The 17,466-nt window shown below is 39.1% G+C and overlaps 1 protein-coding gene across 1 annotated transcript in view; it reads right to left on the bottom strand.

Annotated features, from left to right (window-relative positions):
- Nucleotides 1-17,466, bottom strand: part of ipo11 (importin 11) — a 239,648-nt gene that overhangs the window by 195,190 nt on the left and 26,992 nt on the right. The window contains exons 5-6 of the mRNA XM_033973089.2: nucleotides 13,526-13,729; nucleotides 1,012-1,144 (exon numbers count right to left, since the gene is read on the bottom strand). Of these exons, the coding sequence (XP_033828980.1) occupies nucleotides 1,012-1,144; nucleotides 13,526-13,729 (337 nt within the window). The remainder of the gene's footprint in view (nucleotides 1-1,011; nucleotides 1,145-13,525; nucleotides 13,730-17,466) is intronic.

Below are 17,466 nucleotides of genomic sequence, written 5' to 3'. Positions count from 1 at the left end.
TGGAGGCTAATGTCCAGGCCCTATAGTCCCTGAGCAGGTTGGTGGAAATACTGAAAATACAGATTCATGTACATAGATAAACTGATGGAAATAAATGAAACATATTACCTAGGGTCAAATTCAGGCCCATTGACAGAAATTTGGGGGCCCGTTGCAAGAAACCTTAAATGGGCTTATAATATAAATGAATAGGAAGTGGGGCAAAGTCTGGGCCCTTAAACCCTGGGGCCCGGGACAACAGCCCCCTTTGTCCCCTTCTGGTCACATTGTTCAAATACTATTTTAAAACAACATACAGACATGCACCTAAACACATACACGTTATCTGCTCTCCTTAGCCCCTCCCACCTCTATCAAGGCTCTACGCACACGCACACTTGAGCGCACACAGACACACATGCACACACACGCACACAAACGCACGCATTCTAATTTCTACTGATCATTCAAATCATATTCACCCCTAATGTGTCCAAACTTGTTCAGATGTGAAAACCTGGAGGTTCAAATTTCTGTTGGCACTTTCCATGTAAGTTTATTTCTACAGGTAGAGCCCAATGAGACCAACAGACTTATGAGTGCCTGTTAAGTTACAGAAAAATACAAACAAAACCAAACAAAACAAATAACTGCATAGGTCCATTTAAAACATTAAAACAACGAGCAAGTGTGATTATAAATGTTTATCTCCAGATTATGACTATTCTATTCAGTTTTGTCCTTGAAATGTATTCTATTTTTGGGAAGCAAAATAACCAAACGCACCATTCCAGTTCAAGTGTGGCCAGTTTTTAGAAGTAGATAATCATGAGCTCTTGGATTAAAAGTTCTTACAAATATATGTTACACAGTGTTGTTCTCTTCTGACAAATAGCAATGGCCAACGCACTTTTTCATAACTCATACAATGATGGTTTTTAAATGCATCACCTGTTATCAGATCTTGTCCTATTGATACGAGAATGCATACAATACAATAAACATTCTATCAACCTGTGTTTGGTGCTCTACCTTTGAGTGACAGCAGGGTCCTCTCCAGTGAGCTGAGAGCCGGCCCCTCGTCCCGGGCGTAGATCTGCTGGAGGAAGCAGTCGGTGTGGTGGCTCCATAGAGAACACGCAAAGCTGTAGATACTTGACGCCAGCTGCAGACAGAGACACAAAGGCAATAACACGTTTTTAATTAGAACATCATTCTATAGAACTGAGAATACATAGAATAAAATACCACTTCACTATACTGTTACATATTTAGACTTTAATTTGCCTGTTTAGTCTAGTTCAAATAGCAGTTTTGAGCAGTGGAGTTTTATAACACTACAATTTTCTCAAGTCTATATCACAAGTTTGATTTTACTACACTAAAAATAAGGCTGGACGATGTGACGAAACATCCATCACATTTTTTCCCTGTATTTCATCAATCTCAAAGTTTTATTTAATTCAATTTTTTATTAAAAAATCCGAAACTCATAAATAGCTTTCGATACAAATTTCCTTAAAACTGACAGGATTGGCTGTAGACCCCTCGACTGAAAAGACTGTATATATATATATATGTATATATATATATATATATATATATATATATATATATATATATATCCCTAGTTGTAGTTATTTTTCTGTACTACAGTGAGATTTGAGGTGAAGAGACTTGATAAAAATTACTTCTATAACTCATCAAAATGACAAACTACTGAAGTGTTTCATTTTGAAGTGTTTCATTGTTATATGATACAAATCAGTCCTATTCGTGGTTTTTGGCCTTGTATTATCCAGTTATTTAATTTGTACACAATTTTCAGTACTTTTTTTTTTTAATAACTAAATATAGTTCATCATTTTGAACACCTCTCCAAGCTCCCATTTTTGTTCTACGCCCGGTTTTACATGTTTTAGTTACCTGCCACTGCCCTAGACCAAGTAGCTCGTGACAATATATTTATATTTATATGTAAATATATGTATATAAATATTTAGACTAGCTTTTGGGGATAATCGATTAGCTTCAATATTAGGATTTGATGTCAACATTTTCTTCATCTACATTTTTAAAGTATGTCATCGTGACAGTCCTAGCTGGTTTGATATAATCTCATACTGTGGAAGAGTTTTAAGTCCACACAGAGTTTCTCACTACTCTCCGTAAAAGGAAAAATCTGCGTGAATATGTTGGCTCCATCAGCCCTAATACTGACGCTTAGAGAGGACAGTGCTACAGAATGCAAACACAGAAGCATTGTGGGTAGGCCTGGTCATAAACACCAGACGTCCCTGAGTCATTGTTCTCATTTTGACCTGAATGATCGTCTTATTACACTCGACGCCGTAACATTATTTGGACCAGAGCCAATAACATCTCTGTAGAGGCAACACACATTTCATCATCAGTCGACCAAACACAATTTTTACTACGTCTACATCGTTATTACAGAAGTAAAATGTATTAACAAGAAAAAAACTAACCTTAAATCAATACGCCTACATATTTTGTGTTCAGATCAAATAAGCAAGGCATTTGTAACAGTAATAAATAGTAGGGCTGCAGTTACAGACTGTATATATAAATGGACATAGCCAACCTCCATCTACTCTGGCTCAAATTCACTTTACATTGAACAACTGTGGGCCCTCTCTCTATAACTGTTATTGCCACGCTCGTCATTTTGGTCTTAAAATGTCCGTATTAGCCCGCTCTACATGATCCTGGTGTTTTTATTTTGCTATTGTGTCCGTAAATCAAGATATGAAAATTAATATCCGATAAATCAGGCCCCTTCGCTCCCACTAGCATCCAGCCTCACTCCAATGACACTCACAGAAGTCAGAATTCCAAATATGAAACTCGGCTCGAAATTTGAACAGAATCCTTTTTAAACATATTTTGCAAATCTAATCGCAACACAATAAAATAGCAATTTCATTTTTCCCTCTAATAAGTAGTAAATACAGTCTCTCTATGCATTTTTATAAGCAAACCACTAGTCAAAAGATAGACTTGTATTTCAGCATAAAAAACACCTGATAATTTCCTTCTAAGATAATTACCGTAGCCATGTCCAGAGAAACAATGGGACATGATCTTGTACAGGGTATTTATAAAATGAAGGAAAATAATATAAAACATTCAAACTTAGTCCCTGGTGGAGGACACAGAAGCAGACTGACTGATATCTACCTTTAATTACTTAGAGTAGTGTTTACGTTTGACTTTTTTGACTTTTTTAAATTATTTATTTATTTTCTACTATGCTTTTAATTTATTTTGTATTCATCTTTTTAATGTTTAATGTATTTTTAAGGTGTTTGTTTGTTTGCCCAGGAAATAACTTAAGATAAATAAGGTTCACATAAACTGCTCCATTCAAGGAAAATGCCAGAATATCAAATGTATTAAATCAGACTTATTCTGCAAACTGGACTTTTCAAATACTTCAACCATGTTCTAGTCATTTGTTTTCATTGAGCCTCTAAAGTTGTATTTCGAGTGATTCATGTTTGAGTAAACTTTAATCACAATCACCATCGATCTACCCACATTTTCTCCTCCATCAGTACACACCCACTGTGACATACCCACTTTCTTCCCAGTTTTATTTTCTTAATCGTAGGATTTGGCAGCGTCATGTAGTCATTTTGGTTCAAATGAAAAAAAATGGGCAGCTCGGTAGTGTGATGTGCAGCTATCCATACGAGGGGCCGACAGTATGTGATGCATTGTTGTGATGACATTTACGGCGACGTCAGCTCCCACTGGGCCCAGCAGTGATGCGGAAGTCAGTGGACTCATTTCTTTTATTGTTGTTTTAGATGAATATTGTGATTTAAAATGTGTAAATTATAACAAACTCACGGGTGTCACAAATTATAACTATAGAGCACACACAAGAACAATATGGCTGATTTAAAAACCCAGCCAGTGACTTTGAACAGACATTATCTTCAATTATTTTTATTATTTGAAAAGCCGTCAGTGTGTGTTTTAATAAAGACTTACACTGTTTGCATATCCGCTCCCATTACAGACATGGGGACTGGATAAGAAAAGCCTATAGACTGAATCAGGATAATCTCCAAGTTTAATTAAAATGAAAATGATATGCAAAACCTGAAAGCTCCACCCACTGCCCCATTCACAACTGTACTGCAACCACGGGAACAAAGGTTAAACAAAGGTCACATGTAAATGAGCAATTATGATGATCTGACTCAATTACAACCTGCAGTGTTGTTCATTAATATTCACAAACAAATGATAATTATGCAGGAAAAACACTTTCACTTTCAAATTAAAATGAGCAAACAGCATCATGAAGCCTCGTGATTTCATTTGTAATAAAAAGAAAAAAGTTAAATTGACTTGGACTTTAGAAAACATCGTTCTGCCTTCAACAAAACATTAATCCTGTGTGAGTTTTAAAAAGGTCAAAGTATAAATGTTGAGTCAGTAATTTTCAAACATTATGGTACAAGGAAATAAAATAATTAGACTGCACTACATCTGAATTCCACTTTATAATGCTTTTATACATTTGATTGGCCTCTCAAAGTGCTACACTGTTGTCACTGCTCATTCGCTCCCTTAGACTGTATACAGAAGTGATCTAAGTGAGTGTTATGTCACCCATAGCGTTCGCCTCCAGCCAAATGAAGATCACCCCTGTGTCGCTGGTTTAGCAGGGAGGAGGCGCATAGCAACGCTGTCAATCAAATCTGTTGTTAACGCTAGCAGAAGCAACCTCGGGTAAAGTAGGTGCCTGATTTGTCTATTAATAATGTTCATATCTTGATTTACAGACACAATAGCAAAGTAGAAACATCAGGATCATGTAGAGCGGGTTAATATGAACAAAATCACAAACCTGACAGCAGCAGTTATAGCGACGAGAGCCACAGTTTTTCAATAGAAAGTGATTTGGAGTCGATGGAGTCAGAAGCATATAGTATATGATTGTAATATAAAATAAAGTAATAAGATTTGATGTTGAAAATGTCATTCTATTGTCTAAAGAGCGTTTTCATCATCATTGTATAAGAATCGGGATCAAGTTTATTCCTCAGTATCGAAATAGAGTTTGAAATGTTAGTACCGTGAAGCTGTATTGGACCTTTGAATTCTATTGTTTTCTTAGATTTTAACTACTCAATGTAGTTATTTAGCCCTCAAGGACAGCTCAAGTTATACTGACTGATTGAAACATATAGATAAGGTCTACTTTGAGTCTTTACACTGGTACAGGTTAGCATCTGTATATATGCTATTTCTATTTGTACATTTATGAGAAACGGTAGTAAGGAGAGTAAGAACTATGTAACTTAGAAGACTATATTCGTTTTACATAGTAATATGTGGTGTCATTTCAGTGGTTTTCTTGCAAATTCACAAAACAACCCCCACTACTAGCACTTACGCAGTGTTTAAAAATGCAGAGTAACATTTAAGGCCGATGTCTTCATAAAGCTATAGCGGTGTAGTCCCTGTGGTCAAAGGCAGCACGAGCACCAGCCCATTGTTTTTACTGGGAGCATGCAAAGTACAGAAGCAAGGAGCAAGGCAGAATACCCTGATCAAATATAGATGACCACATCATAAAGCGTAAAATATTCAAGAGGAAATTGGTAGTGAATATAGAATGAGTTCTATAGATTGTGTCTCTGTTGTGAAATGATGCCAAAGAAGAGTGAAATCTAGCAAAGCTAAAACAAAACGCAAGTCCCAGATCTGGAGCTAGGTAAAACAAAGAGACAGTTTTTATCACTGAAGCTCATACACTGTATATATAAATGGTAATCAGCTAGCCGCCACATTCCACCTAGGAAGTGAGCATGGGCGTGCTTCAGGCACCATCAACTCTGCTCCAATTCACTTTCTACACAGCGTTCCAAATTATTATGCAAATTGTGTTTAAGGGTCATAAAGGGTTTTTTTTTTTGTTGTTGTTGTTTTTTTTCCTGTGAAACTCATGGATGGTATTGTGTCTCTGGGCTCTTTAGGTCAGTGAAATCAATCTCAGACACCTGTGCCAATTAGTTTGCCCGTTACGTCCAATTAAAGGAAAAACTACTTAAAAAGGACGTTCCACATTATTAAGCAGACCACCACTTTCAAGCAATATGGGAAAGAAAAATAGAAAAATAGTTGAATACCTTGGACATGGACAAGGTATGAAAACCTTAGCCACCCTTAACCAATGCTCATAAGCAGAAAGAGCTCCAGTGGGCCCAGAAATACATTAAGACTAATTTTCAAACAGTCTTGTTCACTGATGAGTGCTGTGCAACCCTGGGTGGTCCAGATGGATGGAGTGGTGGATAGTTGGTGGACAACCACCATGTCCCAACGAGGCTGTGAAGTCACCAAGGAGGTGGCGGAGTCATGTTTTGGGCCAGAATCATGAGGAGAGAGCTGGCCGGCCCCTTTAGGGTCCCTGTGAAAATGACCTCTGTAAAGTATGTGGAGTTTCTGACTGACCATGTTCTTCCATGGTGCAAAAAGAAGAACCGTGCTGCTTTCTGTAGCCAAATCATCTTCATGCCTGACAATGCACCATCTCATGCTGCAAGGAATGCCTCTGCATCATTGGTTGCTCTGGGCATATTACATTAAAGTCACTGGGTTTAAAATCTTGAAATCACCAGATTTCGATTAGGCTTCACCTTGTTCTGTTAAAGAAATAAGCGCTGGTCTAAACAACTCCAAAACAAGCCTAAGGTTTAAAATGCACTGCGCAAGTCAGGCCAGATCAATAGAGCAACGAAAACACTGAGAATGAACTGAAAAGAGCGACACTGGCTCTGTTGGTAGAGCGTCCCTTGAGATGAAGGCTGGAGATTCAATCCCGCTCTCAACATAAACATCATTGGTTGAGTACAGGTCCCACAGATGAATGATGTTGTTGTGTCCTTGGGCAAGTCATTTAACCCACCATGCCCCCATTGTCTGTATGAATATGTGTGTGAATGGGTGAGTAGTTCCTTGATGTAAAGTACCTTGAGTGCCTTGAAAGTGGAAAAGCTCTATATAAAAATGTGACTACATCGACTTGAAATGATAGCTGGAACAATTGCTCAATTCTGCCATTTATCTGTTGCAGCTCATGTATTTTAATGACTTTTTCTATGTAAAATGGTTTATTGGGATTATCTAGCTTTTCTGTTATTGAGTTAGTAGCATAAAGCATCATTTATAGCATTTTTTCTCTGTAGTAATAGATCAAGCTTCAAACTGTGTTCTCATATGACAGGCGAACTTAAAAGGTGCTTTAGTTGTGATGTATTTAATGATACTAAATGAGAGAGGAGCCGGAGCGTATGGAGACAGTTTCAGTCAAACGAAGCTCATCAAAGCCAATATGGAGACGATTTCCATAGTTCGAATTACAAACGCAAGTATCATAGCAACCAAAGAGCCAAACTGAAGTGAGGCTGTTGAAGGTAACGCCCCTTCCAGCCCGCAACGTTGTTTTAGCAGGGAGCAGGCGCTTAGGAACGCTGTCAATCAAAACTTTTGCTGACGTTAGTGGGAGCAACCTCGGGGAAAGAAGGCATCTGATTTGTCTGTTATTAAATGTTCATATTTTGATTTAGTGACAAAATAGTGAAATAAAAAACAGGATCATGTACAGTGGGTTAATATGAACATTTTAAGCCCAAAAATGATGAGTCTGACAGCAGCGGTTACAGAGAGAGGGGTGACAGCCTTTTAATAAAAAGTAAATTGGAGCCAATGGAGCCGGAAGCACACCCATGATCATTTTATATTTGGGACACGGCGACTAGTAGGTTGGTTAAGTCCATTTGTATTTACAGTCCATGTGAGCAACTGGACTAAATCTGGTGTTTAGTATTCTACTCAGTTTAGTAGCATTGAGGGGGCAGTAATGGCTGACTTCACCAGCTGACACAATCCTGTCCAGGTTTGTGCGGTCTTTAAATACATCAAAAGTAACTCTTCATCAGCTTTATGTCGACTTTTGATTCTGAAAATACCCAAAACTGTACCGGAAAATCTAATTAGTTTTATCTAATTAGAAGAGATCTTGATCCGCTGAGGCGCTTTATGATTAAAATACACAAAGCCAGATGGTTGGCCATTACCATCTTCTTCCATAGGGGTTAGCAAACTGTTTAAAAAAATTAACGCTCACAACAGAGCAGTGAGAGCAAGTGAATCTCTAGTAGATACACAAATGTGGGTTTTTTATGTTTGATGATCCCTTTTGTTGATACCAATTGTGTAGAATCCAGTCAAACAAGATGGCCGATTTTATATATATTTCAAACTGACAGTAGCTCAGTTGGTGTTTGTCCACTGATCTGAAGGTTGCTGGTTTGAATCCCACTCTCAATGTAAAAATATCGTTGGTTGAGCAGGCGAATCCACTGATTCACAGGTTGGCGGTGCGATCTCCCACAGATGAATGATGTTGTTGTGTCCTTGGGCAAGTTCTTTACCCACCACGCCCCCAGTGTCTGCATAGGTGAGTGGTTCCTTGATGTAACGCACTTTGAGCGCCTTGATGGTGGAAAAGTGGTATAACAAGATGGCTGATAAGCTCTGCCAATATTTTTGGACCAATACACAATGCTAATTTTATTTAAATTCAAACTCACAGCAACTCAGTTGGTAAAGTGTTTGTCCACTGATCCGAAGGTTACTGGTTCGAATCCCGCTCTCGACATGAAACCTCATTGGTTGAGAGGGCAAATTCCAGCTCCCACAGATGAATGATGCTGTTGTGTCCTTGGGGAAGTCAATTAACCCACCTCATTCCTTGATGTAAAGCACTTTGAGTGCCTTGAAGGTAGAAAAGCTCTATATAAAAATATGACCGTTTTAACATCCATAAAGAGACAGTTTTATAATAAATTGGATAAAACTGCATTGTAGTGACATTTTGCAAAGCGTTATGCATATTCTGTAGTCAGCAGGTTGGCCCAAACAAAACACTGGCTTCTGCTGGAGTATGAGGCACGTTGCCAATACACAAAAATGTGCAAATATGAGCCCATTTCATCTGTCTATCTAGTTTTAACAAGAACACCACTTCAATAACTGTTCCACACACAGACACAAGAAGAACATGCAAATTTCACATAGAAAAAAAAAATACTGGCTCCAGAAATCAGCCCCTAACAGGGCTTGGATTTGAGTCCCGTTTGAGTCTCGGTTGAGTCCCGGTTGGGCCCTGGTCAGTCATGCCCTGGTCTAGCTTGAATACAACTTTAATAACCGTTCCATACACAGACACAAGAAGAATATGCAAACTCCACACAAATCACACTGGTTCAAGAAATTAGCCACTAACCTTCTTGCAGTGACACAGGGCTTTATAACCACCAGGCCAACACTAATGAATTTTCATCCTTGTTTAGTCCTGGTTAGGTCTGGTTTAGTCCTGGTTTAGTCCTGGTTTAGTCCTGGTTTAGTCCTGGTTTAGTCCTGGTTTAGTCCTGGTTTAGTCCTGGTTTAGTCCTGGTTTGGTGCTGGTTTGGTCCTGGTTTGGTCCTGGTTTGGTCTCGCCCCCGGTTCCTGGTCTCACCCTGGTCTCGCAGGAATACAACTTCAATAACAATTCCATACACAAACCCAGGAAAAAAATATGCAAACTCCACAAAGAGCCCCTAACCTTCTTATGGTGACACTATGCCGCCACGACACTGATGGATTCGGTCCCAAAAGCATGTGGACCTTGTTTTGCATACAGATCAGAGCTGTGTCCTTAACAGACACTTCCAACTTTGATTACATATAATATGCATGTACTTAGAGCTCTATTTGTATGTGTTATCTACAAAACTGAATCTGTAATACTCACTTCTAAAGCACTTTCACTCGGGCGTAAACTGTGATGCAGCAGTGATGGCACTTCTGCATAATTCCCCAAAATACAGTCACAATAATTCTGCATAGAGCAAGTTAACACAGAGCAAAGCAGACACTCCACTCACAGTTCACAAGTTAACAGTGCTTGTGTTTCCATTTTAACTAGAACAAAAAAATCCCATTAAAAACAGACTTATTGAAAAAGAACACATCTGCCTTTTTACAACAATCAAAGTAATAAGAGGTGTTGATAGCACTATTCACTATATAAACTTCAAAGCTCAGACACACTTGAAACACATGGGCTAGATTTGGTTCCACTTCAGGATATAGCCAAAAAAGGTGTTGCAGTTACATGTGGATCGGATATCGGCTCCAAGACTGTATATAAATGGACATAGCTAATGCGCTAGCCTCCCCGTTCCAAATAGGAAGTGATCATGGGTGCACTTCTGGCTCCAACAACTCCAATTCACTTTCTATTGAAAAATTGTGACCTCTCGAGCGACCTCTGGAGCGCTATGGGCGACGTCACAGTCCCTTAGTCCAATTCTTTATACAGTCTATGGTTACAACATATCGGGTCAATCGAGATCCCATTTTGGTCTATAAACTGGTGTAAAAAGATGATTTACTGAACAATGTTGGCATAAAAAATCTCTGTTAAACTTGTATTTAAAGTTGTTCAGTAGTTACTTTAAATGATAAACAACCGTTACAAAACACACTTGGTATGGCTCTGCCCTGGTATCAGCTGATACCGGGATCAGCAGATACTTAAAGCCAAAGTATCAACATTGGTATCAGAAACGAAAAAGTTAGATCAGTGCAGCTCTAGTTACAATTGTTTATAAGATAAAAAAGAAAGAGTTTCTTTTGATCAATATTGTATTATCCACAAACTTTTATTATAGTTTTATTTGTCTCTTCTGGCTCTTGGGTCCATTCTACCTCTAAAAGTGTCCACTCCAGTACACAGGAGTCTGTGCACTCAGTATCTATGTAATTTTTTCAAGTCCCATTTCACCATGTGTAGTTTAGCCCTGCTTTAATCCTGCTTTAGACCTGGTTCAGTCCTGGTTCAGTCTTCCCAAATATGTAGTTAAAATCTCTGCATGGCTTCTTTAATGTCAAAGTCATCAGTGCATAAGTTCAAGTATGTTAGTCCCGGCTCAGTGCTGGTTTAATCCTGCTTTAGGCCAGCCCTGATTGGTCTAGCCCTGATTGGTCCAGCCCCGATTGGTCCAGCCCCGATTGGTCCAGCCCCGATTGGTCCAGCCCCGATTGGTCCAGCCCCGATTGGTCCAGCCCCGATTGGTCCAGCCCTGATTGTTTGCAGATACACAGTTAGGCTCTTAGCATGGCTCCTTACTTATACACGGATGACTTTGATGTTAAAGTCTGCTAGTCCCGGTTTATTCCTGGTTGATCTCGCCCTGGTCCGGCCCCAGTCCAACCCCAGTCCAGTCCTTCTAAATACAGTTAGAATCTTAGCGTGGCTCCTTTAATGCCAGTCTTCAATGTGTAATTTTCCAGTCTGGCCTCTCACAGCTCTGGAGTTACTATCGCCTCAGGCCAATCATTTGAACACAATAAAGCCCTCTGCACAACATCACACTGTTTAGTATCCACAAGCATTTGATCATTTCAGGATTGGAGCCGATGCTGTTGTTTTAAAGAAGCCGTAACTCCCGTAAGCGGACCCCCTCGATCTGCACACCGACCCCCTGACCGGACAAGCCCATTTCCAAACACATCAATCAGAGGTGAGCCATGCATGAAACGCACATGTAAGCACACACACGCACACAGGTTCCCAGCACTACCACCCTCCAATGCTCTTACAACATGGCTAAACAGCGTCCCCTGCAGGTCAAATGTGGCACTGAAGCCCCAAACAACACAGAAAGGTTTAATTAAAAAGGACCGATCAGGACAAATAGGAATATGCTTGAAGTAGGGTTGTCAAAAGTATTGAGAATCAGATACTAAACAATACCAAAACTGGTATTGAAACTAGATACTCATACTCACATTCATGGAACAGAAATTAACCTTTCCTGAATAGCTTTAGAATGATCTTGAGCTGAATCAGAACAAGACACAAAGACTAGTATATACCCAAGGACCACTATGGAACTTACCTGGACGACTGTGGGATTAAACAGATATAAGGCCTCAAGGTAATAGAAAAGTACTACAATTTAATGCTGAAAATCACATTCTATTGTCTAAAGAAAGTGTTTATTATCATCGTGGTATCAGAATAGGTATCAAGTACCAAGTCTATTCCTTAGTATCAAAATTAAGTTTGAAATTTTAGTATTAAACAACAAAAGAACAAAATATCATGTTTTTATAGAAAAATCTTGTAGCTGTGGTTCAGACCTCGACAAAGATCTGTTTTGAAATGCATGAGTTTCTTGTATTTGTTTTATCAGTTCATATTTCAATCTTCTTTCAAATGTCATGGCTCCTAGAGTGTTGTGCACTAACAGAATCCAATTTTTTAACATAACAATCACATTTGCAGGACTTGTAAAATAAAATCGCAATTAGATTAATTTCTTGCAGTGCATGCTAAAACGATTGGACCATAGACTGTAAAGAGAAGTGGACTAAATGAGTGTGACATCACACACAGCGTTTGGCTCCAGTCAAATGAAGTTCATAGACGGTAGCAGTTATAAAGGCCAATTTGGAGCTGAGTTCCACATTAGGAATTGTGACTGCAAGTATCATAGCAACCAGAAGGCCAATCCGGAGCAGGGCAGTACAAGTTAATGTCCCTTCCTGCCTACATAGCAGGTTTATCAGGGAGTGGGCGCTTACCAAAAGCTGTCTATTAAACCTGTTGCTAAAGTTAATGAAAAAAGGCACCGATTTGTCTGTTATTAATGTTCATATCTTGACTTGCATACAGAATCATGAAATCAAAGGATCATGTAGAGCGGGTTAACACAAACAATTTAAGATTAAAATGACGAGTCTGACAGCAGCAGTTACAGAGAGTCAATGAAGCTGGAAGCATGACGATGATCACTTATATTATACTTATATATTATCAGTTATATATAAAGTCTATGATTTGGACTCAAATGTAAAAAAAAAAAAAGGTTAGAACCATTACTCTTTGTGAAAACAAACCAGAATGGTCTCTGATTGGTGGACTATATGAACAGATTTCTACATGAAACATATAGGACCACAGTCATACCGTAGAGCTGTACAACCATTGAATCTTATGTGGTTCTCCTTACACCACCACCTCCTGTATATTGTTTTGATATGCATTTATTTACCATATTTTTAATTCTTCTTGTACACAAACAAATAGTATGTTTGTGTCTTATTTCTTGCCATTTCTTTCTACTTATGTTGAAATTTACTTTATTTATTATTTTTATAGTTTTGGTCTTAGAGCCAGATCCCTTTTTTTTGGAAATGTATGTTTAAACAACACTACATACACCCGCTCATGTTTTTTTAAATTTATTTTTACAACTTTCTAAATTTAATATACACATAGAAGACATCAAATATATGAAGCAAGATATATTGAATTAGGTAGTAAAAATATATCTATGTTACTTCATATATTGGATGTCATGTATATAAAATGTAGAAAGTTGTAAAAATAAAGGCAAAAATAACATTGAATGAGATGATGTGTCTCGACTTTTGACTGGTAGTGTACCTCTTGGAAGAGCCTCCTGTCTGGGGCCAGGCATTTGGAGGCCAGGGTCTTGGTGACGTGGTAGAAGGTGAGCAGGGCGCGGTGCTGCTGGAGGCTGTCCTGACCCTTCACTGACTCCAGGAGGATGGGGATGAGCTCGGGCCAGTGCCGCGGGCAGTCCAGCCGCGCCACCTTAGCAATGAGCACAGCGATCTGTGTAGCTATCTGTCAAAACACAGAGAGGTGGGTAATTAAAGAAGCTGTACCTGATTTTTACGGTCTTAAAATTAGGGATGGGTATTGGTTCTATGGTATCGATAGCGGTATGTCAATAATAATGGACTCTAATGGGAATAATGGACTTTAACAGCCACATCAAATCAATAACATCTGCAGCTTTTTACCATCTAAAAACACTGCAAAAATCAAAGGTATACTGTCAAAACCAGACTTTGAGAGACTTATCCATGCATTAGTCTCCAGTAGGTTAGACTACTGTAAAGGCCTGCACATTGGCCTCTCCAAATGAGCCTTAACACAGCTGCAGTACATCCAGAACGCTGCTGCTTGGGTCCTGACTAGAAACTGGAAGTACGAGCACATAAGTCCTGTGCTCAGGTCTCTGCACTGGCTCCTGTGGCTCAGAGAATAGACTTTAAAGTAGCTCTGCTTGTGAGCAAGTCTCTCCATGGACTAGCACCAAAGTACATCTCCGACATGTTAGTGCCACAGAAACCATCTCACACTCACACAGAGACCGGCCTCCTGCTGCTCAGGACTAAACCAGGACTAAAGGTAGGAAAGCAGCATTTCAGTTTATAAACATTTTAAAACCAAAATGACGAGCCTGACAGCAGCAGTTACAGAGAGGGGCCACAGTTTTTCAATTTAAAGTGAACTGGAGTCAGAGTCAATGGAGCCAGAAGTGCACCCACACTCGCTTCCTTGTTGGAACGTGACGGCTAGCAGGTTAGCCATGTCGATTTATATATACAGTCTACGGAAGAAACATGGCTGACATTTTATTTTAGTAAAAAATCACAGAGAAAATGTCATTATGAAACATGTAGATTGCATTAAATACATTTAGAAGCTGCCGCTCTTAAAGCAAAAGGTGAACTATCTAGACTAAAAGGGACAGTTAACACCCCAGTGGTAAAACTTTATGAAGAATGTTTTTGTTCCTCTCTCGATTACTGACAACTTGAATAATTCACATAGAGTAGCAGAGAATAGACTCCTTTACTGGCCATTTTGTAAAGGTTCTGCTGGTAAATGATAAATGGGCATATACATTCACTGTGGAGTTTAAAGGTTGGCGTCTTAAAAATTATAAATTGAATCAATATAACTCTTTTATAATGGGATTAGAATGTACTCCATACTAAAAAGAGGCTATAGAAGAGAATTACTCAGTGCTTAAAGAAGACAAATTACACAACATCCACTTGTTATAATGGGTTCATAATGGCTTACTGGGAACTGTGGGTTACAATGAACAAAACAAAGTCTTTAAAAGGCCCATATTACACTGTTTTCTGATTTGTTGTTTCCTTATCACAAACAGACCTAGACTTGTGTTTTGTTTCATTCACACATGTTTAACAAAAATAAACTGCATATTTAGGCTGAGTTCTTCGTTCAAACTGAAAACACTCTGCTCCACCTTGTGATGTCATATGGTAATACAGGAAGTGCTCCACTGTGTTTTTAAACTCCATTCAACTTCACTAGAATCATTTGGATGATTTCAGCCCTAGAATTGCCAATTTCTACTGAACTAAAGGTAAAATGCAGCGGTTAACTTAAAAAACTACTGCTTCAAGGTGGAACAGAGCATTTTGAGGTTTGGAGATGTAGACAGACCAATAATAAAAGGTCACTCAAACATGTGTGAAGAAAACAAAACACAACTCCATGTATGTTTCTAAGGAGATAACGACATGTAACATGGCTTAAAGCTCACAAGAGTCCATTTTCTGTAATATAGGACGTTTAAACATAAATATTAAAATGATTAAACTCACAAACTAAATGAGAGACTGCGTTAACTACGAATTTATGGAAGTCCAATTGTGCCAATGAAAATGAAGTAGGCGCCTATAATTTTCTACAGGATATCAACATTAGTCTAAACTTGAAACAGAGCAGCACTGAGATTCAGCTTAGACTGCAGTCTCTTTAGTTAAATTCAACCTGAGACTGAACTAAAAGGTGTATTTGGAGTGATTTGTACACGTTTGAGCAATCTTTTTTGCCAATCTACCCCCGTTTTCACTTCCACTGGTACACGCCCAGTGTGACGTACGCACTTTCTCTCCAGTTTTATTTTCTTAATCTGTGATACTTGTAGGATTCAGCAGTATCGCGTAGTCATTTTGGTACAAATGAAAAAATGGACAGCTCACTAGTGTGATGTGCAGCTATCCATAGGAGGGACCGACAGCATGTGCCGCTTTGTCGTGATGACGTTTACAGTGACGTTAGCTCCCATTGGGCAACGCAGTTTTTCTAACAAGGAAGTCAGCGGACTTGTTTATTTTTTTCAAGTTGTTTTAGATGTATATTGTGATTTAAAATGTGCAAATGATAACAATGATCCACGGGTGTCATAGATTTTAACTACAGAGCACACACAAGCACAATAGGGCTGATTTAAAATGAACTAGTTCTCTTTTTTGTTTTCCATTTTTAATTCTGGAAAAATGAGGTACAGCGCCTTTAAATACAGTGATACGCCTCTACAGGTTCTGTTCTCTACATGAAGTGGGCACTGAGCCAGACTCCTCACCAGCTCAGACCCGCAGGGCTGAGGCGGGAAGTATTTAAATGTGTTTGGAGCTCCATATGGAGTCTATTAACGCTCTTCCTCTGGGAAATACAAACTGTACAAATCGGGATGGATTGCCAGAGCGCCCTCGTCCCTTCAGACAAAATGTATTACACGCCTATTGATCCATGAATTTTTCACTCACTGACGCCCCCTCATGGGAGCTGTGGAAACCAGGGCAAATGAGAAAAATCTTTGGTTAAACACGAGGATTGGTGAATTGGTTGGTAGAAGAACTAAGACGGTTTTGTTCTCAGGTCCCCTGGGTGCAACGCATTAGTCATAAGTCAGTACAATAGAAGTAAGTACTGCAACTAGTTATTTTAGCAAGTGATGAGTTTTTATTTAGTCCTAGTATTAGCAGTAGTTACTTATTTTTAGTTGTTGTTGTTTTTTTCAATTGACTGGCCGAATGATTTCAAATTCAAGTTTATTTCTATACTACATTTAAAACAACTTGTGCTGACCAAAGTGCTTCACATAAAAGTTAATAAAAAACAAATACAGAGATAACACGATACATAGGAAAAGAACAATAAAGCACCAAGATATCCAGCAGGCTAAGCAGGGACTCCCAGACTTCCCTCACCCCAGACACGTCCTCCAGCTCCTCCGGTGGGACCCCAAGGCGTTCCCAAGATATCCTGTCTAGTATTACATGCCAGGGAGAAGAGGTGGGTTTTCAGTCTAGTCTTACACTGCTCTACAGACTGAGGATCTGACAGACAGAGGGCGCTGTTCCATAGTCTGGAGCACTGCCACAGAAAAGACTGTCACCACTGGTCTTGAGTCTGGCTTTGGGCGCAGCCAGCAGGAGCTAACCTCTGGGTTCTGGGTGGAGTATAGGGATGCACAAACTCCATCAAATAAAAAAAACTCAAAGATTGCAGAGAGGACCCACAGAGTGAACACATTTAAACACAATCAAGAATATTTTGAATTGAACAGATATGAAACAGGAGCCAGTGCAGCACAGCACAGGTCTGATATGTCTCATCTCTTTAGCTTTTGTCAGCAGACGAGCTGCAGTGCTCTGGACATTACAAACTATTACAATAATACAGATGCCACACAACAAATGTGTGGATTGCTTTTTCTAAATTAGTCTGTGGAAGGTAGACCTTTACTATAG

The sequence above is a fragment of the Periophthalmus magnuspinnatus genome, chromosome 9 (assembly GCF_009829125.3).
Source record: "Periophthalmus magnuspinnatus isolate fPerMag1 chromosome 9, fPerMag1.2.pri, whole genome shotgun sequence".
Lineage (NCBI taxonomy): Eukaryota > Metazoa > Chordata > Actinopteri > Gobiiformes > Gobiidae > Periophthalmus > Periophthalmus magnuspinnatus.
This window is presented reverse-complemented; position numbering and strand designations above follow the sequence as displayed.